The 27,910-nt window shown below is 33.1% G+C and overlaps 1 protein-coding gene across 1 annotated transcript; it reads right to left on the bottom strand.

Annotated features, from left to right (window-relative positions):
* Positions 1 to 7,696: 7,696 nt before the first annotated feature.
* LOC139842627 (uncharacterized) lies at positions 7,697 to 8,218 on the bottom strand. The gene has a single exon (XM_071832746.1). It carries the CDS (start codon positions 8,216 to 8,218, stop codon positions 7,697 to 7,699), a length of 522 nt encoding a protein of 173 aa, XP_071688847.1.
* Positions 8,219 to 27,910: the final 19,692 nt, after the last annotated feature.

Raw genomic sequence — 27,910 nt, 5'->3', positions numbered from 1 at the left:
TGAAAAACGTCTCATATAGAGGTCAAAACCTCGCAACGAAATCAATTAATATGGAACGTTTTTAATCAATAAGAACGGGACATTTCATATATATATGTGGCGATTGTTTAAAAATGAAAATATATTGATATATTATATATGGATAGGTTCGTGATATCAATCGGAGACCGAGTCGAAATTTCATATCTTCAAGACAACAGTGAGTATATAGTCCCACTTTTAAACTCTAAATATTTCGGGATGAGAATACATGTATTTTATGTTTTACGTTATGGTCACAAGTAACTGAAAAATATATTCTACGTTGAGTTGTACCACTGGCATACTTCCCTGTAGCTTGGTAACTAATATTTACAGCGGTATTGTAAACGCGAATCCTGTTGATAGATCTATCGGGCCTGACAACCCCAACCGGACTGGACGACCAGTATTCAACGGTTGCACAGTACTTCGTTTCGTGACTACACTTGGTACGGTGTAGTAAGATTTCATAATAAAGGGAATATGCGACGTGATTAAATGTTAAGTATGGTTACCAAGTGCTCAACCACTTAGAATATTTTTATGAAAACGTTTATATATGAAATCTTGTGGTCTATATTTATATCGCTGCCGGCATTAAACCTATATCTCACCAACTTTATGTTGACCTTTTTAAAACATGTCTATTCTCAGGTGATTACTAAAAGCTTCCGCTGCAGTATGTTGAATTTAAGCAGGATCTTGCGTACGCATATTTGTGTCAAAAATAAAACTGCATATCCGAGGTTTTGTGTTGTAAAATATGCTAGAAATCGTGTTGTTATCATCATTTGTAAAGTTTGTAAGTCTAAGATTATCGCTAAACGATAATCATCTTTTCATTGTCTAAAGCTTGTATCAAAAATAAGAATCATGGTTTGTAATGTATAATATATGCAGTTGATCTTTTAAAAATGTCGCATATAGAGGTCAATACCTCGCAATGAAATCATACGTTATCTAACACGTTCTTATGGTTAAGGACGGGTTATGACACCATTCAAGCATTGAGATGGCGCCGTTTGAAGCACTTTATGGTAGAAAGTGCAGGTCTCCGATTTGTTGGAGTGAAGTGGGGGATAGACAGATTACGGGTCCGGAGATTATACAAGAAACTACCGAGAAGATCATCCAAATTCAACAACGGTTAAAAACCGCCCAAAGTCGACAAAAGAGCTACGCTGACATTAAAAGAAAAGATATAGAATTTGAAATTGGAGAGATGGTCATGCTTAAAGTTGCACCTTGGAAAGGCGTTGTTCGATTTGGTAAACGAGGGAAATTAAATCCAAGGTATATTGGACCATTCAAGATTATTGATCGTGTCGGACCAGTAGCATACCGACTTGAGTTACCTCAATAACTCGCGGCTGTACATAACACTTTCCACGTCTCGAATTTGAAGAAATGTTTTGCTAAAGAAGATCTCACTATTCCGTTAGATGAAATCCAAATCAACGAAAAACTTCAATTCATCGAAGAACCCGTCGAAATAATGGATCGTGAGGTTAAAAGACTTAAGCAAAACAAGATACCAATTGTTAAGGTTTGATGGAATGCTCGTAGAGGGCCCGAGTTCACCTAGGAGTGTGAAGATTAGATGAAGAAGAAATACCCGCATCTATTTCCAGAAGATTCGTCAACACCTTCAACAGCTTAAAATTTCGGGACGAAATTAATTTAACGGGTAGGTACTGTAGTGACCCGAACTTTTCCATGTTTATATATATTAATTGAGATTGATATTTACATGATTAAATGTTTCCAACATGTTAAGCAATCAAACTTGTTAAGACTTGATTAATTGAAATATGTTTCATATAGACAATTGACCACCCAAGTTGACCGGTGATTCACGAACGTTAAAACTTGTAAAAACTATATGATGACATATATATGGATATATATATATAGTTAACATGATACTATGATAAGTAAACATATCATTAAGTATATTAACAATGAACTACATATGTAAAAACAAGACTACTAACTTAATGATTTTTAAACGAGACATATATGTAACGATTATCGTTGTAAAGACATTTAATGTATATATATATATCATATTTAGAGATATTCATACATGATAATATCATGATAATATAACAATTTAGCATCTCATTTGATATTATAAACATTGGGTTAACAACATTTAACAAGATCGTTAACCTAAAGGTTTCAAAACAACACTTACATGTAACGACTAACGATGACTTAACGACTCAGTTAAAATGTATATACATGTAGTGTTTTAATATGTATTTATACACTTTTGAAAGACTTCAATACACTTATCAAAATACTTCTACTTAACAAAAATGCTTACAATTACATCCTCGTTCAGTTTCATCAACAATTCTACTCGTATGCACCCGTATTCGTACTCGTACAATACATAGCTTTTAGATGTATGTACTATTGGTATATACACTCCAATGATCAGCTCTTAGCAGCCCATGTGAGTCACCTAACACATTAGGGAACCATCATTTGGCAACTAGCATGAAATATCTCATAAAATTACAAAAATATGAGTAATCATTCATGACTTATTTACATGAAAACAAAATTACATATCCTTTATATCTAATCCATACACCAATGACCAAAAACACCTACAAACACTTTCATTCTTCAATTTTCTTCATCTAATTGATCTCTCTCAAGTTCTATCTTCAAGTTCTAAGTGTTCTTCATATATTCTACAAGTTCTAGTTACATAAAATTAAGAATACTTTCAAGTTTGCTAGCTCACTTCCAATCTTGTAAGGTGATCATCCAACCTCAAGAAATCTTTATTTCTTACAGTAGGTTATCATTCTAATACAAGGTAATAATCATATTCAAACTTTGGTTCAATTTCTATAACTATAACAATCTTATTTCAAGTGATGATCTTACTTGAACTTGTTTTCGTGTCATGATTCTGCTTCAAGAACTTCGAGCCATCCAAGGATCCGTTGAAGCTAGGTCTATATTTCTCTTTTCCAGTAGGTTTATCCAAGGAAATTAAGGTAGTAATGATGTTCATAACATCATTCAATTCATACATATAAAGCTATCTTATTCGAAGGTTTAAACTTGTAATCACTAGAACATAGTTTAGTTAATTCTAAACTTGTTCGTAAACAAAAGTTAATCCTTCTAACTTGACTTTTAAAATCAACTAACCACATGTTCTATATCTATATGATATGCTAACTTAATGATTTAAAACCTGGAAACACGAAAAACACCGTAAAACCGGATTTACGCCGTCGTAGTAACACCGCGGGCTGTTTTGGGTTAGTTAATTAAAAACTATGATAAACTTTGAGTTAAAAGTTGTTATTCTGAGAAAATGATTTTTATTATGAACATGAAACTATATCCAAAAATTATGGTTAAACTCAAAGTGGAAGTATGTTTTCTAAAATGGTCATCTAGACGTCGTTCTTTCGACTGAAATGACTACCTTTACAAAAACGACTTGTAACTTATTTTTCCGACTATAAACCTATAATTTTTCTGTTTAGATTCATAAAATAGAGTTCAATATGAAACCATAGCAATTTGATTCACTCAAAACGGATTTAAAATGAAGAAGTTATGGGTAAAACAAGATTGGATAATTTTTCTCATTTTAGCTACGTGAAAATTGGTAACAAATCTATTCCAACCATAACTTAATCAACATGTATTGTATATTATGTAATCTTGAGATACCATAGACACGTATACAATGTTTCGACCTATTATGTTGACACATCTATATATATTTCGGAACAACCATAGACACTCTATATGTGAATGTTAGAGTTAGCTATACAGGGTTGAGGTTGATTCCAAAATATATATAGTTTGAGTTGTGATCAATACTGAGATACGTATACACTGGGTCGTGGATTGATTCAAGATAATATTTATCGATTTATTTCTGTACATCTAACTGTGGACAACTAGTTGTAGGTTACTAACGAGGACAGCTGACTTAATAAACTTAAAACATCAAATTATATTAAAAGTGTTATAAATATATTTTGAACATACTTTGATATATATGTATATATTATTATAGGTTCGTGAATCAACCAGTGGCCATGTCTTACTTCCCGACGAAGTAAAAATCTGTGAAAGTGAGTTATAGTCCCACTTTTAAAATCTAATATTTTTGGGATGAGAATACATGCAGGTTTTATAAATGATTTACAAAATAGACACAAGTACGTGAAACTACATTCTATGGTTGAATTATCAAAATCGAATATGCCCCTTTTTATTAAGTCTGGTAATCTAAGAATTAGGGAACAGACACCCTAATTGACGCGAATCCTAAAGATAGATCTATTGGGCCTAACAAACCCCATCCAAAGTATCGGATGCTTTAGTACTTCGAAATTTATATCATATCCGAAGGGTGTCCCGGAATGATGGGGATATTCTTATAAATGCATCTTGTTAATGTCGGTTACCAGGTGTTCATCATATGAATGATTTTTATCTCTATGTATGGGATGTGTATTGAAATATGAAATCTTGTGGTCTATTATTATGATTTGATATATATAGGTTAAACCTATAACTCACCAACATTTTTGTTGACGTTTTAAGCATGTTTATTCTCAGGTGATTATTAAGAGCTTCCGCTGTCGCATACTTAAATAAGGACGAGATTTGGAGTCCATGCTTGTATGATATTGTGTAAAAACTGCATTCAAGAAACTTATTTTGTTGTAACATATTTGTATTGTAAACCATTATGTAATGGTCGTGTGTAAACAGGATATTTTAGATTATCATTATTTGATAATCTACGTAAAGCTTTTTAAACCTTTATTGATGAAATAAAGGTTATGGTTTGTTTTAAAATGAATGCAGTCTTTGAAAAATGTCTCATATAGAGGTCAAAACCTCGCAACGAAATCAATTAATATGGAACGTTTTTAATCAATAAGAACGGGACATTTCATTTACAGCCCGCTACCATCATCATCATTGATCACATTCCTTAATTATCATCATTTAAGTTTTCATTCCTAGTATCAACCTCATTTATTGTTATAAGATAAAAAAAAAAAAAAAAAAAAAAAAAAAAACGAGTTGCAACAACCCATCATTTGAATTCGGCCCTTGTAGGCTTCGGTCCAACAACTGCCCAAACAAGTCGTCCATTAATCCCATTAACAAAAGTAATCAATGAATAAAATTCCCTTTTCATGCTCCTAAGTTTTTTACAGATTTAAAAACACAACCACTAGTTGAATTCTTTATGAAGTTTCGGTCCTACCAAGCAATAATACTTGCAAAAGTCGCCTAGTATTATCACCAAACACTTCGACCTAAATAAAAAAAACATAATACGTGGCCTACATTAATCAACAATTTCGGTTTTTATACCCATATAATAATCAAGTGGAGTTTTGATGATTTATAATTGTCGGCCAGTATCACTTTAAATGGGACGTGCCATCCATTCTTTTTATCATTCATGTATTACCCACTTACACATTACATTTCCTATAATTGTGTATCCCTAACCTTCCTTATACACGAATAGCAGCAGTCTTTGTTGGGCTGTTTTCTCTTCAATCAATAACATGATCATCACAACAGATGTTGTAGCAGCATTATGAATGTAGCAGTAGGTGTTAAAACAATTCATGGTTGAGTAGTTTAAGGGTAGTATTCGGCGGTTTGTAGGGTATTCATGGTGATCTACCAAGATGGAAATAGAAATGGTTAGCAGCTGTAAATGATCGAAGTGTTGATGATTCAAGGTGGTGATTATTGATGGGTGTTCATGGAGATATCGGTTTCGAATGGTGATGGGTCTTGGTGGCTTGAAGGTGGCTGTTTGGGTCTGTGAACCAGTGAATAAAAACGGAAAAAGAAAGAGCAACAAAGATAATGATGAGGATGTTATTTAAATGGGTTTTCGGTTTATGGTTGATGGTGGTTCTACTCGAAGTGAGGTTAAAAAGATAGAAGCAAAGAAGCAGAAAAAAATGTGGCGATAGTAGTGAGTGTATTCCAAATGAAAATTAGATAACAAGGGTGGTAGATTGTTCTTTAAGAATTTCGTTTGGTTCTCATTAGCAGTAGCTATAATTAGAATATATAAACAATAATGATATTATTAATCTGATGTTTGGAGCAGTAACTCGATTGTTACCTAGTGTGGTGGTCGACATGGAAATCAAAAGGAAGGACAGAAAAATAAAATAAAATAGAAGTAGATTTTGATATGTAACCACTTCATACTAGCTTGCAGGCGTAGCATACTTCTAAAACAGTTTGACAAAGAAAGGAAACTTGTTTTGGTTCATGAATGTGAAATAATACGGTTTAATATACAATATTTGTATATATTTCATTATATAATTAATATTCATAATTAACAATTAATAATTATAACTATATCAAAATACTAATAATAATATTAATAATAGTAAATGGAGTAAAAAATTTATTAATATGATAATATTAATAATAACAATAATAATGACTTTAATAAATTTAATAATAATAATATAATTAATCATAATAATAATAATATTGATAATTTTAACTTTACTTGTACATATCAAGTTTTACATATTCATATATATAATAATGTTAAATATTCAAATATTCATATTAGTGTTTATAATGATATCATTGTTAATAATATTAACATAACGGTTATATTCAACACATAATTTAATATATTACAATTTACAAATTTTATCCTAGTTATTAATTATATAATATATTATATAATAACTTATATTAAATATTTAATATTTATAATTTACAATTCATATAATATTATTTATGTTTAAAATTTGTATAACTATATATATATATATATATATATATATATATATACATATATATATATATATATATATATATACATATATATATATATATATATATATATATATATATATATATATATATATATATATATATATATTAATAGTAACTTATTTATTCTGTATTTTATTTTATGTTTTTAATTCTGCTTATTAAATTATAAATATTATTAAATGAAATTAGTATATATACACTTATATTTATAATTACATCTATATATGTTTACATATTTATTTACACACAATTGTTCGTGAATCGTCGAACACAGTCCAAGGTCAATTGAATATATGAAACACAGTTTAAAATTCTAGAGATTTAATTTGACAAACTTTGCTTATCATGTCAGAAACATATAAAGATTAAAGTTTAAATTTGGTCGAAAATTTCCGGGTCATCACACTTTAGCTATCCTATATATGTTATTAGCTCCCTCTTTAGAGTCTAGTTTCCTATATAAATCTTTGTATGCTTTGTCTTTTGCAATTGCTACGGCCTTCTTTTCTTCTCTTTTAGCTTCTTTATATCTTTCTTCTACCCTAGTTCTCTCTGCAGGTGTCCCTTCTCCAAAGTTAATGAGCTCCCTAAACCTCGTCTGCTTTAGCGCGACTTTCGTTTGGACATCGTCACTAAGCCACCACGATTCTCTACTACTCTTATGGGCTCTCGATGTCCCTATTTCCACCCCTAAGACCTCTTTTGCCACATCTCTCATAGTGGACGCCATGCAGTTCCATATCTGGTCTACGTCAGTAGGGGCTTCGTTATCCCCTTCTACACTCAATCTATCAACAACGGTCGCTCTAAAAGTCTCTGTATTCACTCCATGTAGGTTCTTTCAAAGGATTCTAGGTTGCACAACCCTGACCCTCCTGCCGACTCTTCCTTGAGTGACTAGTTCCATGACCATCAATCTATACTGGGAGGAGCACGTCAAGGCTGGAAGGACCTTACAGTACCTACATGCCCTAAGTTCCCCTTTACGAAGGAGAAAAAAGTCAATCTGGGTGCTACGACCCCCGCTATGAAAAGTGGCTAACTGAGCATCCCTCTTCTTGAAGAAAGAGTTTGCTACAACCAACTCGTGGGCAATGGAAAACTCAAGAATTGAGCGCCCTTCTTCATTTCTAGGACCAAACCCAAAGCCCCCATGGGCTTCCTCGTAACCTTCTGCCTCCGCTCCTATGTGTCCATTCAGATCACCCCCTATAATCAGTCGATGGTCAGCTGGGAACCCCCTCACTACCTCATCTAAAAAATCCCAAAAACTCTTCTTTTTCGCATCACTTAAACCCGCATGAGGTGCGTATGCGCTAATGACCGTAAAAGTCTCCTCCTTAATAATTATACTAACCGACATAATCCTGTCGCTAAACCTACCCACGTCAACGACGTTATCCTTATGTAGTTTTCCCAAAAAGATACCTACCCCGTTCCGTGCTGTCCTAGAACCCGAGTACCACAACCTATAGTCCTTAACATCTACCGCCCTTTCACACTTCCATCTAGTCTCTTGAACACACCCTATGTGTCACGCACTTATGTTAATGCTTTCTATTCGTTAGAAGCATGTTATCTTTTGTAAAACATTTGACGTTGGTAAAGACGTTACTTTTTCATGAATGCAAAACTTGTTTTTAAACAGCATATAGTGTTGTAACTGTGTAATGATCATGTTGCTGATGATCCGTACACGTTGATTTTGTACGGGGCATCACATTTGGTATCAGAGCATTGGTTGTAGGGAATTAGGTTGCATTAGTGTGTCTTGATCGAGTCGAGTAGGATTCACTAATAGGATTAATCTACAACTTGCCCGTTTACTTGTTTCTGCGGAACTGCTGCATGCTACTGCTTACTTTTACTGCTATATGAACTTGCTGTATGCTATTGCTTATTCTCGCTACTGCATGCTACTATCTGCTTTTCATTTCATGTTACTTCGGTATGATAATGTTTTTATTGCCATGCTATGTACTTCTATAGATGATCTAGGCTGCTGTAGTTATTATGCCTGATTACATGCTTGCCATATGACTTACTGACATGGAATAAGTAATTGATTGCTATATTACTATAGCATTATTACTTATTGGGTAACGAATTTTGGCTTGAGTCAAAAAATTTGATTGGAAGATCAATGGAAAATGAAAGAGGTCCAAGGGAAATGCCCACAGCAGCACAGATTGAGGAGATGATAGCTGCTCAAGTAGCCGCAGCTATGGCAAATGCCAACCCCCAAGCTCCACCGGCTAACCAGAACATTCAGAATGGGTGCACTTTCAAGGAATTTTAGAGTTGTAAGCCACACAATTTTAGTGGAACAGAAGGGCCAGTTGGCTTAACAAGATGGTTTGAGAAGTTGGAATCGGTATTCCGTGTGAGTAACTGCTCCGACGCGAACAAGACTAAGTTCGTATTCTTCACACTGTCGGATGGTGCTCTAACATGGTGGAACACACTCGCCCAGGCTCATGGAATTGATGAAGCTTATGCAACACCATGAGAGGAATTTAAGTGGGCTATGATAGAGGAGTACTGCTCCAGAACTGAAATTCAGAAAATGGAAGCGGTGTTTTGGGAACTGAAAGTTGTGGGAACTGACCTTGATGGTTATAACCAGAGGTACTTGGAGTTAGCCTTGATGTACCCCACAATGGTTACTCCCGAGTTCATCTGTGGGGACTCCCCAAGGACATTCAGGGAAATGTCACTTCTTCGAAACCAGCAAATGTCCCAAAAGCTATGCGCATGGCGCACACCCTGATGAATCAAATTACCCACCAAAAGCCAGAGAAGGAAGGTGTAATCAGAATCTGGAGCAAGTGATGGGAAGCGTAAATGGGATGGAAAAAAGGGTAAAGGTATTGATCAGAATCCAGTCAAGAGGCATGAGAACTTTAGGGGAAGCAATGAGGGGAGAAGCCCTAACCCTAACTACAAAGGTAGCCTACCTCAGTGCAGGAGATGCTATAAGCATCATACTAGGTACTGCAATGTGGTGTGTGAGAAGTGTAAGAGGACTGGACACATCGGCAAGGATTGTAAGATCAATACTTCAGTTGTGAAGGCGAACCTCAATGCGCCAAGGAAGTGCTTTGAATGCGGCCAGCAGGATCACTTCAAGAATGAATGTCCTAACAAGAAGAAGGATGGCAGGCATGCACGTTGAAGAGTCTTCAACTTGAACACCAGAGATGCCCGTGAGGATCCTGACTTGGTTACAGGTACATTCACTATCAATAAACTATTAGCTTCTGTCTTGTTTGATACTGGTGTCGATAGGAGTTATGTATGTAGACACTTTTGCTCTAAGTTCGATTGGTCATTAGTTCCTTTGGAGGAGAGTTATCTTGTTGAGGTAGCCAGTGGAAAACTTGAGAAAGTTGACCAAATTGGCCAAGGAGGTATAATAAACTTAGCTGGTGTGGATTTTAAGATTGATTTGATACCCATTAAGTTGGGGAGCTTTGACGTGATAGTCGGTATGGACTGTCTGTCAAAGGTGAAGGTAGAAGTTATCTGTGGAGAGAAGATTATTCGTATACCTCGCGAAGACGATGTGCCATTAATAGTTTACGGGGAGAGATGTAGCCCAAAGCTGAACCTTATTAGTTGTATGAAGGCACAAAAGGTCATGAGAAAAGGGCGTTTTGATATTTTGGCACATGTGAAGAAGTTAGAAACTGAGGAGAAAAGCATGAAGGATGTACCGATTGTGAACTAATTTCCCGAAGTCTTTCCAGAAGAATTGCTGGGATTACCCCCCACCGAGATCAGTAGAGTTTCAGATCGATCTAGTGCCAGGAGCTGTACCTGTAGCTCGCGCACCTTATTGACTTGCACCTTTCGAAATGCAAGAGTTGCAGAGTCAACTATAAGAATTGCTAGACCGTGGATTTATTCAACCAAGTTCTTCGCCTTGGGGCGCTCCCATTTTGTTCGTGAAGAAGAAGGACGGATCTTTCCGTATGTGTATCGATTATCGCAAACTAAACAAGTTGATAATCAAGAACCGGTATCCCCTTCCCAAGATTAATGATCTATTCGATTAGCTACAAGGATCAAGCATTTACTCCAAGATTGATCTACGGTCAGGTTATCACCAGTTGAGGGTGAAGGAGAGCTATGTCCCCAAGACTGCGTTCCGAACTCGTTATGGTCATTATAAGTTTCTTGTGATGCCATTCGGTTTAACTAACGCACCTGCCATGTTTATGGATCTTATGAACCGTGTGTGTAAGCCGTACCTAGACAAATTCGTCATCGTATTCATAGATTATATCTTAATCTATTCCAAAAGCGAAGAAGAACACGAACAACATCTTCGACTCGTGCTTGAACTCTTGAGGCAGGAACAACTCTATGCCTAATTCTCCAAGTGTGAATTTTGGCTGAATAAAGTTCAATTTCTTGGTCATATTGTGAGCGATCAGGGTATCAAAGTCAATCCCACGAAAATTGAAGCCATTAGCAGGTGGGAAACCCCCACTACTCCTACTCATATCCGCCAATTTTTAGGCCTCGCCGGTTACTATCGTAGATTCATCGAAGGTTTCTCTTTGATTGCGCGTCCTTTAACCGCGTTAACCGACAAAGGAAAGAAATTCGTTTGGGCGGCCAAACAAGAGTCGGCATTCCAAACCCTGAAGCAGAAGTTAACCACCGCTCCTATCTTATCCCTTCCCGAAGGCAGTGGTGACTTCGTTCTGTATTGCGATGCCTCCCGACAAGGTTTTGGGTGTGTATTGATGCAACTGAAGAAATTTATTGCTTACGCCTCCCGACAATTGAAGATTCACGAGCAAAAATACACGAATCACGATCTCGAACTTGGAGCCATTGTATTTGCACTCAAATTGGGGAGACACTATCTTTACGGAACCAAAAGTACCATCTTCACCGACCACAAAAGCCTCCAACACATTTTCGATCAGAAACAATTGAATATGAGAAAACGACGGTGGATCGAGACATTGAACGATTACGATTGTGAACTTCGTTACCATCCTAGCAAGGTAAATGTCATAGCCGATGCCTTGAGCCAAAAGGAAAGAATGGTACCTCTTCATGTCCAAGCCTTGAACATCACCATCCATGCAAATCCCAATAGCCAAATCCGTGTAGCCCAAGAGGAGGCTCTCAAAGAGGAGAATATTTCTCAAGAACGTTTGAACATTCTCATCTCTCGATTCGAGGTTAAAGAAACCGAACTCCGATATTTCGCCGGAAGGATTTAGGTGCCTAGTTATGGGGATTTACGAAGCCTTATTCTAGACGAAGCCCACAAGTCAAGGTATTCGATTCATCCAGGAGCTAGTAAGATGTACCACAATCTCAAGGAGCAGTATTGGTGGCCGAACCTTAAAAGGGATGTTGCTACTTATGTTGGAAAGTGTTTAACTTGTTTCAAGGTCAAAGCTGAACATCAAAGGCCATTCGGGTTACTTCAGCAACCCGAAATCCCGCAATGGAAGTGGGAAAGAATAACGATGGACTTCATCACGAAACTACCAAAGACTGTAGGCGGTTATGATACCATCTGGGTTATTATTGACCATCTTACCAAATCTGCTCACTTCCTAGCCATGAAAGAAACCGATACAATGGAAAAACTTGCTCAACTGTACATAAAGAAAGTTGTATCTCGTCATGGTGTACCCTTATCGATTATTTTTGACCGAGATGCCCGTTTTGCTTCTAGATTTTGGTGTTCCTTGCAAGAAGCCTTGGGAACCCGTCTAGACATGAGCACCGCATATCACCCTCAAACCGACGGACAAAGCGAACGCACGATTCAAACCTTGGAGGACATGTTACGAGCTTGTGTTATTGATTTTGGAAAAGCTTGGGAAAAGCATTTGCCCCTAGCCGGATTCTCTTACAACAATAGTTACCATTCGAGCATTAAGGCCGCACCTTTTGAAGCTTCATATGGCCGTAAATATTATTCTCCTATTTGTTGGGCTGAAGTAGGTGAAAATCAAATCACCGGATCCGAACTCGTCCATGAAATAACGGAGAAGATCGTCCAGATTCAAGCAAGGCTCAAGACGGCCTGTGATCGTCAAAATAGCTATGCCGACCTTAGATGTAAAGATCTTGAATTCCAAGTAGGTGACTGCGTAATGTTGAAAGTCGCACCTTGGAAAGGTGTAATCTGTTTCGGAAAGCGTGGAAAGCTTAATTCGCGATATATTGGTCCTTTTGAAATCTTGGAGCGTATTGGACAGTTGCTTATCGTTTAGATCTTCCGACTCAATTGAGTTCCGTTCATCCCACTTTTCATGTGTCAAACCTGAAGAAGTGTCTTGCCGAACCAGAACTTGTCATACCACTCGAGGAGCTTAGGATTGATGTGACAACCCGGAAATTTCCAACCAAATTTAAACTTTAATCTTTATGTGTTTCCGACACGATAAGCAATATTTGTTAAGTTAAATTTCAAGAATTTTAAACTATGTTCATACATTCATTCAACCTCGACCAAGTTCCAACGATTCATGAACCATTAAATTAATATGATTATATATGTATATGTGTATATATATTATAACTTGAAACGTAAACAAAATATTAGATTAAATACTTTATATGATTGTATCTGTTTCAAAATGTTTATCAATGGAATTAGAAGATAAGATCAAATGATTGAATTATCAGATATATTGAATTATGATTACAAGTCTCTGTTGAAAGGCCCACGTTGATTTGAGAAATCTTTCCATTTTAACAACATTCGGAAAATGGTAAAGTGATTTATAAATAAGAACAAATTGTCAATCATTGAGAACTAGACAAAGGATAGTGGAAGATTGAATCTCATAAAGACTCGATTGATCTATTTAGTTTCAAACGTACAAAAACATTTTCAGTTTAAAAAGAACTTTATTATTAAAACGTATATAACTTTTATAAATATCTAGAACCACTTTTGACAACTCATTACTTAACTAGTATGATAAAGATAACGATATTTATATTTTATTTTATTAAATATATATAACGATTTAAATTAATATTATATATATTTATACGAGTATTATACGTACATAGTTTTATACTTTTACTATACTTAAACTTTACCTTTACTTTATTTTTACTTTACTTTCACTTTAATAATTTACTTTAATAATTCATACTTTAATAATTCACTTTAATAATTCATACTTTAATAATTCACTTTAATAATTCATACTTTAATAATTCACTTTAATAATTCATACTTTAATAATTCACTTTAATAATTCAAAAATCTATTATAAATAGAATTCAATAGGTTTCATTATTTCATAGAAACTTGAAAATATTTTTCTCTAAACACTCTCAATCGATTTACATATATATATTTACTCCGTATTATTTCAAGATATTATTAGTATACATAAAATATTACGACGGAGTGCTGTCCGAGTGATTTCGAAATTGTTTTTCGAGTAGGATAGGATTAAGGAAATTATGGGTTATAGTTATGGAGGTGATTGAGTATGGTTCATGGGTATGCTCGTGAGGTCAATATAGTGTTTATCATTTCCGTTGCGTCTACGTACCTTTCCTGCAATATTGAATCTCAATATTGATACGTGAGTACTCATAATTTAACTTTTACATACTAATAGTGTATCCCTGACTAGTGCTCGAGTATTTAGGATTATGCATGCTTGTACTTTTGATATTGCCCTTAGACAGGTTAGGTTGAATCTTGAATTAGTTACACTTGCGGTTGAGATAAGGTATAAGATATGCATGTCCTTGGAAAGCTAGCGAAAAATTAAGAACTTTTCCTTTAGATATCGAATGGTTTCGATGAACGAATTAGAAATTATAATCAATTGAATTTTTGATATTTTTATTAAAAATGATTATTATTATCGTCGTTTTTATCACCGTTCTAGTTTTATCTTATTATTATCATTATTATTATCTTTATCAATAAAAGGGATTTATCATTAAAAATTGTTAATTTTTTTTTATTATTACTATCGTTATTATCGTTAAAGTTATAATTAGTATTATTATTATTATCCAATTATTATTATTATTATTATTATTATTATTAGTATTATTATTATTATTATTATCATTATTAATATATATATCATTATTTAAAAATGGTTATTGTTATTGTTATTATTATTATTACTATATTATCATTAAGATAATTATTAGTATTATCGTTAATAATGTTATAGTAACTATTATTATTAATATTAGTGTAATTAAAACAAATATTTGTAATACCTAATTATTTTGATTACTATTATTATCATTATTATGAACACGATATAAAAGACGATTAAAAGCTATTAAACAAAACGATTAGGAAATAATGAGTAAGAGTATCTTGATGAAATTAAAATATTATAAGATATTGATTTAGATAAAAATTTCGTTCTTATTATTTTTTATCATTACTATTATTATTAAAAGTATCGTTAGTATTAAAACTATCATTTTAACAAAAATTATCATTTTAATAGAAATGTCATTGTTACTATAAAATATCATTATTATTATTATTTTAAATAGAATTATTATTTTAAAGATAATATTAAAAATTATCGTAAATATTAAAGTTATCATAATTAGAATTATCGTTTTATCATAATGTCATCTTAGTAATTATAAATATTGATATTTTTATAATAATAATTATTATTACAAAATAATACAACTTTTACTTACTATCATTATAGATATTATTTTATCAAATAAATATGTGATACAAACATATTTTACTACGTGTAATAACTTACTTTAATAATACCTATCATATTATCTTTATGATATTAAATGAACCCTATAAATTTTATTACTTAATATATATAAAAGTATATTTTATAATATAAATTTAATATAAAATTTTATTTATTAATAAATAAATTATATTATTTACTCTAATAAATCTTTTAAAAATATTTAAAAATATAAAACGACGATATTTAAACTATATATTAATCATGTATAGATTTTTGGAAATTATTTTGAGTCAAATTTACTTTTGTTGACTTTTGCATATTAGTCTCGAGCATTAAGATTGTGGTACACTATGACTTGACCTAATTTGTTAGACAAATATTGACCAAAACATAAATATATATAATTAATTTAGGTTCGTGAATCCGAGGCCAACCTTGCACTTGTTCAATGACGTTATATGTATTTTTACTACGAAATACAGTATGGTGAGTTTCATTTGATTCCCTTTTACTCATTACATTTTTGGGCTGAGAATACATGCAATGTTTTAATAACTGTTTTACAATATTTATATGCGTGAGTTTCATTTGCCTTTTTACCCTTTATATTTTTGGGACTGAGAATACATGCGCTTTTATAAATATTTGACGAAATAGACACAAGTAATTGAAACTACATTCTATGGTTGAATTATCGAAATCGAATATGCCCCTTTTTATTAAAGTCTGGTAATCTAAGAATTAGGGAACAGACACCCTAATTGACGCGAATCCTAAAGATAGATCTATTGGGCCTAACAAACCCCATCCAAAGTACCGGATGCTTTAGTACTTCGAAATTTATATCATGTCCGAAGGAGGATCCCGGAATGATAGGGGATATTCTTATATGTATCTAGTTAATGTCGGTTACCAGGTATTTACCATATGAATGATTATTTTTGTCTCTATGCATGGGACGTATATTTATGAGAACTGGAAATGAAATTCTTGTGGTCTATTAAAATGATGGAAATAAATGATTATGATAAACTAATGAACTCACCAACCTTTTGGTTGACACTTTAAAGCATGTTTATTCTCAGGTGTTAAAGAAATCTTCCGCTGTGCATTTGCTCATTTTAAAGATATTACTTGGAGTCTTTCATAGCATATTTCGAAGAACGTTGCATTCGAGTCATTGAGTTCATCAAAGATTATTATTAAATCAATTTATAGTTGGATAGTGGATATTATGAAATGGTATGCATGCTTGTCAATTTTCGATGTAAAGAAAGTTTGTCTTTTAAAAACGAATGCAATGTTTGTAAAATGTATCATATAGGGGTCAAATACCTCGCAATGTAATCAACTATTGTGAATCGTTTATAATGTATATGAACGGGTCCTTTCAGTTGGTATCAGAGCGATGGTCTTAGCGAACCAGGTCTGCATTAGTGTGTCTAACTGATAAGTTGATAGGATGCATTAGTGAGTCTGGACTTCGACCGTGTCTGCATGTCAAAAGTTTTGCTTATCATTTTGTGTCGAAAATTAACTACTTATCATCCTCAGGAAATTACCTGCTTATCATTTTTAGTCTAAGACACGTCTTGCTGCATTGATTGCATGAATAGTGTATAGATAAAAATTCATATCTTAGCATATCTGCTAAATCATATCTTATCGTATCTGTTACTTTAAACTTGCCTGACATATCCCGCAAATCCTCCGTAATCTACGAAATCTTTTGATCTATATATATATATATATATATATATATATATATATATATATATATATATATATATATATATATATATATATATATATATATATATATATATACATATATATATATATACATATATATATATATATATATATATATACATATATATATATATACATATATATATATATATATATACATATATACACACACACACATATATATATATAGATATATATATATATATATATATATATATGTGTGTGTGTATATATATATATATATATATATATATATATTCTATGTAATTAGAATACCATCCGTTAGCCAAAATCATTTCATATCAAAAAAAAAATCCTTTATCCAATCGTACGAAATGGAACTCGTCATCAGTTCAAGTCACTCAGATTCTGAAATGGAATCCCATTCAAGCTCCGAAAGAAGTGTGACCGGAATAGATCAACCAATCAGTCATCACCTATTCTGGATGAATTGGGGATGGGTTCGTAGCCTCCTCAATCATTGGAGACAAGAAGAAGGTGATTCCTTCCATCCACCACATTGCCCTCTTGACGAAAAACCTGAAGCACTTACCGGCGAACCTGTCCGAAACACCATTTTCTCGCTCATTTCCAGAGTATCTCGTCACGATTATATATTACATCAAATTTTAGATTTTATTTATCCGCTCGTCCGAACCGACAATCACCCCGGTGTAATAGAAGAAGTCGACGAGCTTCGCGCTCGGGTAGTGGCTTTGGAGAATATGGTGCAGAGATTACAAACACCAGCAGCAGCATCAGCAGCATAACCAGTACCACCATCATCAACGCCAATAGTACCATTACCACCTCCAACCACAACCGCGTCGTAAACCTCAACTTCACAATCTGTCCCACGAGCATCAACGTCATACGCATCATAGATACCAAGGAGTACCAACAACAATAACTGACGAAGTATTAATTCATAACTTCATTGGATTAACATTCCGCGGCGATTATGAAATCTCTAAAGTCTTAGAGATTATCTAATCTAGCCCTAACCATAAATCAGTTAAGCGAAACAAAATGATAGAAGGAAGAGTAGAAACCCTGACAAAAATGGTGTGTGATTAACAAGCTAAATTTGCTTTACCAACAGCATCAACAGTACCGTCAGCGTTACCAGCATCGTCAGTACAGTCAACATCCGAATCAACAACACCGATAACATCACAAACTCCGTCAGTTCAAGAATCACTGTGGACATCATTACGAATCAATAACGTGTATATTGTATCAACGAGTTATGAAGAATTAACTCATTCCCTCTGAAGAAATTATATGTATATTATATATATTATATATATATATATATATATATATATATATATATATATATATATATATATATATATATATATATATTTTGAAATAAATCTTTCCGTGCTAAGCTATTGTGTGTGAATCTTAACTACTCGGTTAATTCATATTACAAATATGCAATAATGTACGTCCTTCGGCCGCAACTTAACCAGCGTTAACTACAATCTCTGTCGCAATTCAACAAATTCCAATTCATAATAAATCAAGTATATATTTGATTTTACACTTTCATCATCGATGTACCCGAAACTTTTCAGATAACATCATTCGTACTTTGCCAAATTCACAAGAATTCCACGAACCGAACATCATACATCAACAAATAACGAAGTATTGATTCATAATTTTAATGTCATTAAAGAAATACTGCGTAAAAGTTATGTACTTTTTAAAGCCTTTAGGGATTATTCAATTCTAGTTTCAACCGTAAATCAAATGAGTTTAATTTAACATTAACTCATTAAATCTATCTTACATCTGAAGAAAATATACATATATATATATTTTTATAAAGACTGTAATAAAATTCTTTTGTACAAAATATTAATTGTGAAATTTTTTTTTTAACGGGTAGGTAAAACCCGAGAGATATATAAATTCACAATTAATATGGTACATTCTTCGAATTTGATTCAGCAAAGCATCCATTATACTCTCTACTTTCACAACAATATACATTCTTTTATAGAAATCAAAACAACCATACTCATTCAAAATTTAATTACATATTCTGATTTTGAAATCTCAAAATTCAACTTGAGATATGACCAAAATCATCACTCTTAGATCCTTACATCTTTCACAAGCTATATTTTGACTTCAAAACTGTGTTAGAACATCAAATGTATGTTAACGATTACAATCTGTGTTCAAACCCTTCAAAAATTTCTGAAGACACTTCGAATGATGAGCAATCGAGATGATGATCCAACCACATGTTACCCACAGTTATGTACCCGAAAAACTCTTAAAACTAAAGTAAAAGTTTAAACAACGTATCCGCGTCAGATTCTTTGGCATTTATTAGCAAAAATAACTTTGCGACTCCTATTCAAAGTAGCCAATTTTGTCACAGCTCCAGCAAGTCAACTTCGACTTTTCAGTCAGACTAACCTTATTATAACCTTGAGATATACACCATCGTTACCAGGGACTTTTACATTCCACCACATTATTAGCAGATGTACCAACAACTTCATTACCCTTTGACTTTAGCCTCTCCAAAAAGTCATTATAATTATTCATTGAAACCCCATCATTTACTCATTCGTATCTTGTAATGAGAATTGCCATACGAATCATTGGGAATTAGCAATCAGTATTTTGAAATCTCGCAGCATGTCTACGCCAACAGTTATATGTGTATATATAACGTCTATCTTCTGGACTTAATTTGAATGTGAAGTTTCTGAAAAACACTCCGAACTACGAATTGGTTCTCCGAAAATGGAAAAAATGCTGATGAAGCAGCAAAAACTATAAACGACTTTAAACAGTAAAAGCTGGATGATAATGATGAAGTGTGCTGGCAAAGCGCAGAAAAAGAGAAGTTTTAGAACTGGAAAACGGATTGAGCAAAGTAGGAAGAAGGCTGTGGACAAATTACAAAGACTGAACTTGACCTCAAAGGATCCAAATGATTCAGTACCTGCTAAAGTCATTAACGAATACCTTGCTCCTGACTCTAAACCCCTGCGGACAATATTCTTCATCATCCTCTGATATTAGAAATTCTAAAATATCATCATATCTTTCATTATAAATATCCTCCATATTTCTGAAGATATTTTCTTAATTTTTCTTATTTGAAATCATTTACCTCTTCGCGCTATCTGTATTACATCATAAAAGAAACTATTTTAGTTTCTAAATTCTGAAACATTCAAGTTTAAAATAGGAATATTTTGAAGTAGTGTTGAGAACTGAAGCATGAATTAGTATAATATAATGACACTTGATCAATGTGATTATATTACAGTAAGTTATGCTGAGTTTCTAAATGGAATGTGATGATTCATAGATCATAACATCATCATGTGCCATGTTATACGACTCTTGTATTCTATTTAACCTCTAAAATATCAAGAAAATATTTCTTGATGATTTGGCCTTTTCCATGGTATTCTAGTAATTTGACAAGTCAAGATCGTGCCATCACAATTTCCTTCCTAGAACATTAACAATGTTCATTCCAAAATTCATATCTGTGAATTCTGGACCATTACAAGCGGTGCTTAACCGCAAGAAGAAGAAAGGAAAGGACAAAACTCCGAAATAAAAATTGGGGTATAAATTGCAGCAAATAAAAGAGAGTATTAACTGTGAATGATAATGATTATAGAAGACAGAAGTAGAGACTTTGAAATATAAGGGAACATATAAAGCCCAACGACAAACCAGAAATTATAAACCATATATATCGATGCATATAGCAATATAAAGACACGGGAGAACTAGAAACACTATAAACCCAAGAGTATAGTAGAAGTAAATAGATTCTTCTGGCGGTAGATGAAAAAGAAGAATGACCGATATGAAAGTTAGAAGTATATTGAGAATTAGAACTGGATGGAGCATATTGATGAATACTTTAAAATATGAGTTGAGGGGGAAAGAATAGAAGGTGATGAAACATGACTAGGAACTTAGAAATTAATAGATTTAACTCACACAATGGCGGAATAAGTGAATCAAACCCTCTAGTGAATAGGTTAAGTTTTTTTTTTTTTTTTGATTAATTTAGTCAAACCACAACTAAATCAAGTGTGATTAGATCAACACCTAGAGCTATTATTCACCACCTGGGTGATTTGGACTGAGAGAGAATCGGAGGAGCTCACTAGATCTGAGTGTGTGTAACAAATGAGAGGCTTAACCTAAAATGAAGAACATAAGACTTTATATACCCCTGCTGTTGACTCACCCATACGATTCATTCATCACACGTACGAGTTGGCTTCATCAGACGTACGGGTGATCACTCACTCGTGTCTTCTCATTTAGGTTGTAATTGTGACTTAGCTCAGCATCAACCGTGCGTATGAGCCTATCAGCCGTACTAGTGAGGCTTCACTCGTACGTCTGACTAAGTCTAACATAGTCAAACATCTAATTCTCGTTCCTGCAGTTCCTGTAACCACATACAAACACGAATAGGATAATAACGAGCAATCATGGTGGCCTGTAAACTGTTGTACCTACAATGGACGTGGGTAGAAGTCTAGGGACTTGCATAAAATGCATCAACAGAAGGTGTGAGTTGTAAGGAAACGAAGGAGGTGAATTTATAAGAAAATCTCCGACAGAACAATTAAAATGGATGATCGCATTTAAAGCGGATCCTAATTCCCTTGATTACCGGAGAGTCAAATCTTATTAAGAAGATTTTCTTCAGATCCCTTGAAATCTGGGAATCAATCATATCTACGTCAAATGATAATATGAATCTACACTTACTCATTTAACTCTTCTATGTTAGCTTCATTCGTACACTTCATATAAATGGATTGTTCATCCAAATTATTCGTTGATGATAAAACTCTAATTTTCAGCCCGTATGCATCATGAAAACATACTTATTATCATTCACGACCTTTCCACTCAAATTTCGGGACGAAATTTCTTTAACGGGTAGGTACTGTGACAACCCAGAAATTTCCAACCAAATTTAAACTTTAATCTTTATATGTTTCCGACATGATAAGCAATATTTGTTAAGTTAAATTTCAAGAATTTTAAACTATGTTCATACATTCATTCAACCTCGACCAAGTTCCAACGATTCATGAACCATTAAATTAATATGATTATATATGTATATGTGTATATATATTATAACTTGAAACGTAAACAAAATATTAGATTAAATACTTTATATGATTGTATCTGTTTCAAAATGTTTATCAATGGAATTAGAAGATAAGATCAAATGATTGAATTATCAGATATATTGAATTATGATTACAAGTCTCTGTTGAAAGGCCCACGTTGATTTGAGAAATCTTTCCATTTTAACAACATTCGGAAAATGGTAAAGTGATTTATAAATAAGAACAAATTGTCAATCATTGAGAACTAGACAAAGGATAGTGGAAGATTGAATCTCATAAAGACTCGATTGATCTATTTAGTTTCAAACGTACAAAAACATTTTCAGTTTAAAAAGAACTTTATTATTAAAACGTATATAACTTTTATAAATATCTAGAATGTAGTGACCCGAATTTTTCCATGTTTATATATATTAATTGAGATTGATATTTATATGATTAAATGTTTCCAACATGTTAAGCAATCAAACTTATTAAGACTTGATTAATTGAAATATGTTTCATATAGACAATTGACCACCCAAGTTGACCGGCGATTCACGAACGTTAAAACTTGTAAAAACGACATGACGATATATATATGGATATACATATGGTTAACATGAGATTATGATATGTAAGTATCTCCATAAGTATATTAACAATGAGTTATATACATATAAACAAGACTACTAACTTAAGGATTTCGAAACGAGACATATATGTAACGATTATCGTTGTAACGACATTTAAATGTATATATATCATATTAAGATATATTAATATATCATAATATCATGATAATATAATAATTTAACATCTCATTAGATATAATAAACAATGGGTTAACAACATTAATTGAGATCGCTAACTTAAAGGTTTCAAAACAACACTTACATGTAACGACTAACGATGACTTAACGACTCAGTTAAAATGTATATACATGTAGTGTATTTAGATGTATTAAAATACTTTTGGAAGACTTCAAGACATATATCAAAACACTCATACTTAACGAAAATGGTTACAGTTACTTTCCCATTCTTTTCTTTCATCAAGAATTCTAGTCGTATTCTTACCCGTATTATACACAGCTTCAAAACGTACTTACTATGGGTATATACCAATAGAAACTAGCATGGGATTCCACTATTGATTATGTCATGTATGACTAATCAATTTTAACTTCTACCATGAGCTAGTCAACTAACTAGAACTCCTTTTAACCCCACTCACCACTCAGCAATTACCACTCATCATTCACTCCATTTCACTTCCAATTCTCTTTCTAATTCTCTCTCAACACACACACACTATTATGAACGTATTTTTCCAGTAGTTAATCATCATCTTCATCAAAAATCACTTCAAGAATCAAGCTATAATCATCATAGGAAGAACACTTCAAGAACACTTCAAAAATCCCTTCAAGTTTACTAATTTACTTCCAAGCTTTCTAATCCATTACAAGTAATCATCTAAGATCAAGAAACCTTTGATATATACAGTAGGTTATCTTTCTTATTCAAGGTAATATTCATATTCAAACTTTGATTCAATTTCTATAACTGTAAACTATCTTAATTCGAGTAAAAATCTTACTTGAACTTGTTTTTGTGTCATGATCCTACTTCAAGAACTTTCAAGCCATCCAAGATCCTTTGAAGCTAGATCATATCTTGTCACTTCCAGTAGGTTTACATACTAAACTTGAGGTAGTAATAATGTTCATAACATCATTCGATTCATATATATAAAACTATCTTATTCGAAGGTTTAAACTCGTAATCACTAGAACATAGTTTAGTTAATTCTAAACTTGTTCGCAAACAAAAGTTAATCCTTCTAACTTGACTTTTAAAATTGACTAAACACATGTTCTATATCTATATGATATGCTAACTTAATGATTTAAAACCTGGAAACACGAAAAACACCGTAAAACCGGATTTACGCCGTCGTAGTAACACCGCGGGCTGTTTTAGGTTAGTTAATTAAAAACTATGATAAACTTTGATTTAAAAGTTGTTATTCTGAGAAAATGATTTTTATTATGAACATGAAACTATATCCAAAAATTATGGTTAAACTCAAAGTGGGAGTATGTTTTCTAAAATGGTCATCTAGACGTCGTTCTTTCGACTGAAATGACTACCTTTACAAAAACGACTTGTAACTTATTTTTCTGACTATAAACCTATACTTTTTATGTTTAGATTCATAAAATAGAGTTCAATATGAAACCATAGCAATTTGATTCACTCAAAACGGATTTAAAATGAAGAAGTTATGGGTAAAACAAGATTGGATAATTTTTCTCATTTTAGCTACGTGAAAATTGGTAACAAATCTATTCCAACCATAACTTAATCAACTTGTATTATATATTATGTAATCTTGAGATACCATAGACACGTATACAATGTTTCGACCTATCATGTCGACACATCTATATATATTTCGGAACAACCATAGACACTCTATATGTGAATGTTGGAGTTAGCTATACAGGGTTGAGGTTGATTCCAAAATATATATAGTTTGAGTTGTGATCAATACTGAGATACGTATACACTGGGTCGTGGATTGATTCAAGATAATATTTATTGATTTATTTCTGTACATCTAATTGTGGATAACTAGTTGTAGGTTACTAACGAGGACAGCTGACTTAATAAACTTAAAACATCAAAATATATTAAAAGTGTTGTAAATATATTTTGAACATACTTTAATATATATGTATATATTGTTATAGGTTCGTGAATCAACAGTGGCCAAGTCTTACTTCTCGACGAAGTAAAAATCTGTGAAAGTGAGTTATAGTCCCACTTTTAAAATCTAATATTTTGGGATGAGAATACATGCAGGTTTTATAAATGATTTACAAAATAGACACAAGTACGTGAAACTACATGCTACGGTTGAATTATCGAAATCGAATATGCCCCTTTTTATTAAGTCTGGTAATCTAAGAATTAGAGAACAGACACCCTAATTGACGCGAATCCTAAAGATAGATCTATTGGGCCTAACAAACCCCATCCAAAGTACCGGATGCTTTAGTACTTCGAAATTTATATCATATCCGAAGGGTGTCCCGGAATGATGGGGATATTCTTATATATGCATCTTGTTAATGTCGGTTACCAGGTGTTCACCATATGAATGATTTTTATCTCTATGTATGGGATGTGTATTGAAATATGAAATCTTGTGGTCTATTATTACGATTTGATATATATAGGTTAAACCTATAACTCACCAACATTTTTGTTGACGTTTAAAGCATGTTTATTCTCAGGTGAATATTAAGAGCTTCCGCTGTTGCATACTAAAATAAGGACAAGATTTGGAGTCCATGTTTGTATGATATTGTGTAAAAACTGCATTCAAGAAACTGATTTCGATGTAATATATTTTTATTGTAAACCATTATGTAATGGTCGTGTGTAAACAGGATACTTTAGATTATCATTATTTGATAATCAACGTAAAGCTTTTTAAACCTTTATTTATGAAATAAAGGTTATGGTTTGTTTTAAAAATGAATGCAGTCTTTGAAAAACGTCTCATATAGAGGTCAAAACCTCGCAACGAAATCAATTAATATGGAACGTTTTTAATCAATAAGAACGGGACATTTCAGTTGGTATCAGAGCGTTGGTCTTAGAGAATCAGAATTTTGCATTAGTGTGTCTTATCGAGTTTGTTAGGATGCATTAGTGAGTCTGGACTTCGACCGTGTTTACTTGAAAAATGATTGCTTAACAAATTTTGTTGGAAACTATATATTTTTAACATGTGAATATTATGTGATATATTAATCTCTTAACGCGTTTGATATTATGTGATAGATGACTACCTCTAGAACAAGTCCCATTGACTCACCTAATAATAATGAAGAGTCAAATGTAAATTGGAATGATTCGTGGACTGATTCACAAGTTCCCGAAGAGGAACCGGAAGAAGAGTCGGAACCAGAAGAAGAATCGGAACCGGAAGAAGAATCGGAACCGGATGAAGAAATAGAACCGGTGGGGGAAATAATAAAACGGTTAAGTAAAAGAAAATCCTCAACCAACCGACCAAGGTTAATTATGGTCAATGGTGTTTCCGCTAAGGAAGCAAAATATTGGGAGGATTACCAATTCTCCGATGAATCGGATTCTGACGAGAATTTCGATGATGTTATAGAAATTACCCCAACTGAATTTAAAAAGGCAAAAGAAAATAATAAGGGAAAGGGCATAAAAATAGAGAAATCTAATTCCAACCCCGATGAACTTTATATGTATCGTCAACCCCCGAAGTCCTTAAGTTGTAACAATGACCCGTGAACCTCTAAACCACCAGGTTTTTCTAAACCAATGTGGAAAACGACGGCTCGTATTAGGGGAACATCATATATCCCTAGAAACTTGGCAAAACGAACCAAAACCGAAGAAGAAGAAACAAGCGAGTCGGAATAAGATAGTTGTATTCGTGTGGTGTAATATATGTAATATAGTGTGCTTATGCTTTATGATATATGTAAAAATTGCTTGTATTAATAAGTATTTTTTTTTATGAATCTAAGTCTTGTCTATTTTACAGTATAAAAACACAAAATGGATAGACAACCCAATATTTTAAGAGACCTACCCGGAGACATGATTGATGAAATCTTGTCTAGAGTCGGTCAGAATTCTTCGGCACAACTATTTAAGGCGAGATCAGTTTGTAAGACATTCGAAGAACGTTCCAAGAATGCCTTGGTTTATAAAAGGCTTTCGTTCGAAAGATGGGGGATATCACATTGGGAAATCCATAAGTTACGATGTGTTTACTTTGACGTATATATTGCGGGGAACCCAAATGCTATTTTACGCAATGGGTTAAGAAATTATTTTGACTCAATATATCCGAATATTGGACTTCGTGATTTAGAAAAAGCGGCTAACATGCAACATAAAGAAGCATGTTATGCTTACGGATTAGTAATGTTTGCTTCTCACCAAAGTGAGAACAAGAACATCGGCCTACAACTATTAAACAAAACGTTCCCACAAGTGACGGAGTCGGTAATTGGGGTAAGAAATGAGGTTTTTAGATTGTTACGGGACTGTTGGACATTACGTAACCCTCGTCCCTTTGACGACGTTACAACACGCTGTCTTATCAACGGCCATAACGGTTATGTTCCACAAGACCAAGGATGGGAAGTAGTCCTAGTAAAACCAGAATGCATGACTTGTTTCTGGACGTATGAATTACGTGTCTTTATTGCCTTTGCTGAACGACTTGTGTACTAGCTAGAATTATCTTCACAACTATCTTGTATCAAAGTTATTGTGTGCTATATTTCATGCTTTATGTAAAATAAGCGGTATTATAAGTTTGTAAAATATTGTATAAAAGTTTGAACGCGAAATATTATTATAATCAGTTTTTCATATAGAATTGTAGTAGCTGAATTGTATATT

The sequence above is a fragment of the Rutidosis leptorrhynchoides genome, chromosome 4 (assembly GCF_046630445.1).
Source record: "Rutidosis leptorrhynchoides isolate AG116_Rl617_1_P2 chromosome 4, CSIRO_AGI_Rlap_v1, whole genome shotgun sequence".
NCBI classification, from domain to species: domain Eukaryota; kingdom Viridiplantae; phylum Streptophyta; class Magnoliopsida; order Asterales; family Asteraceae; genus Rutidosis; species Rutidosis leptorrhynchoides.
The sequence above is the reverse complement of the archived record's forward strand: the minus strand, read 5'-3'. Positions and strand labels throughout refer to the sequence as shown.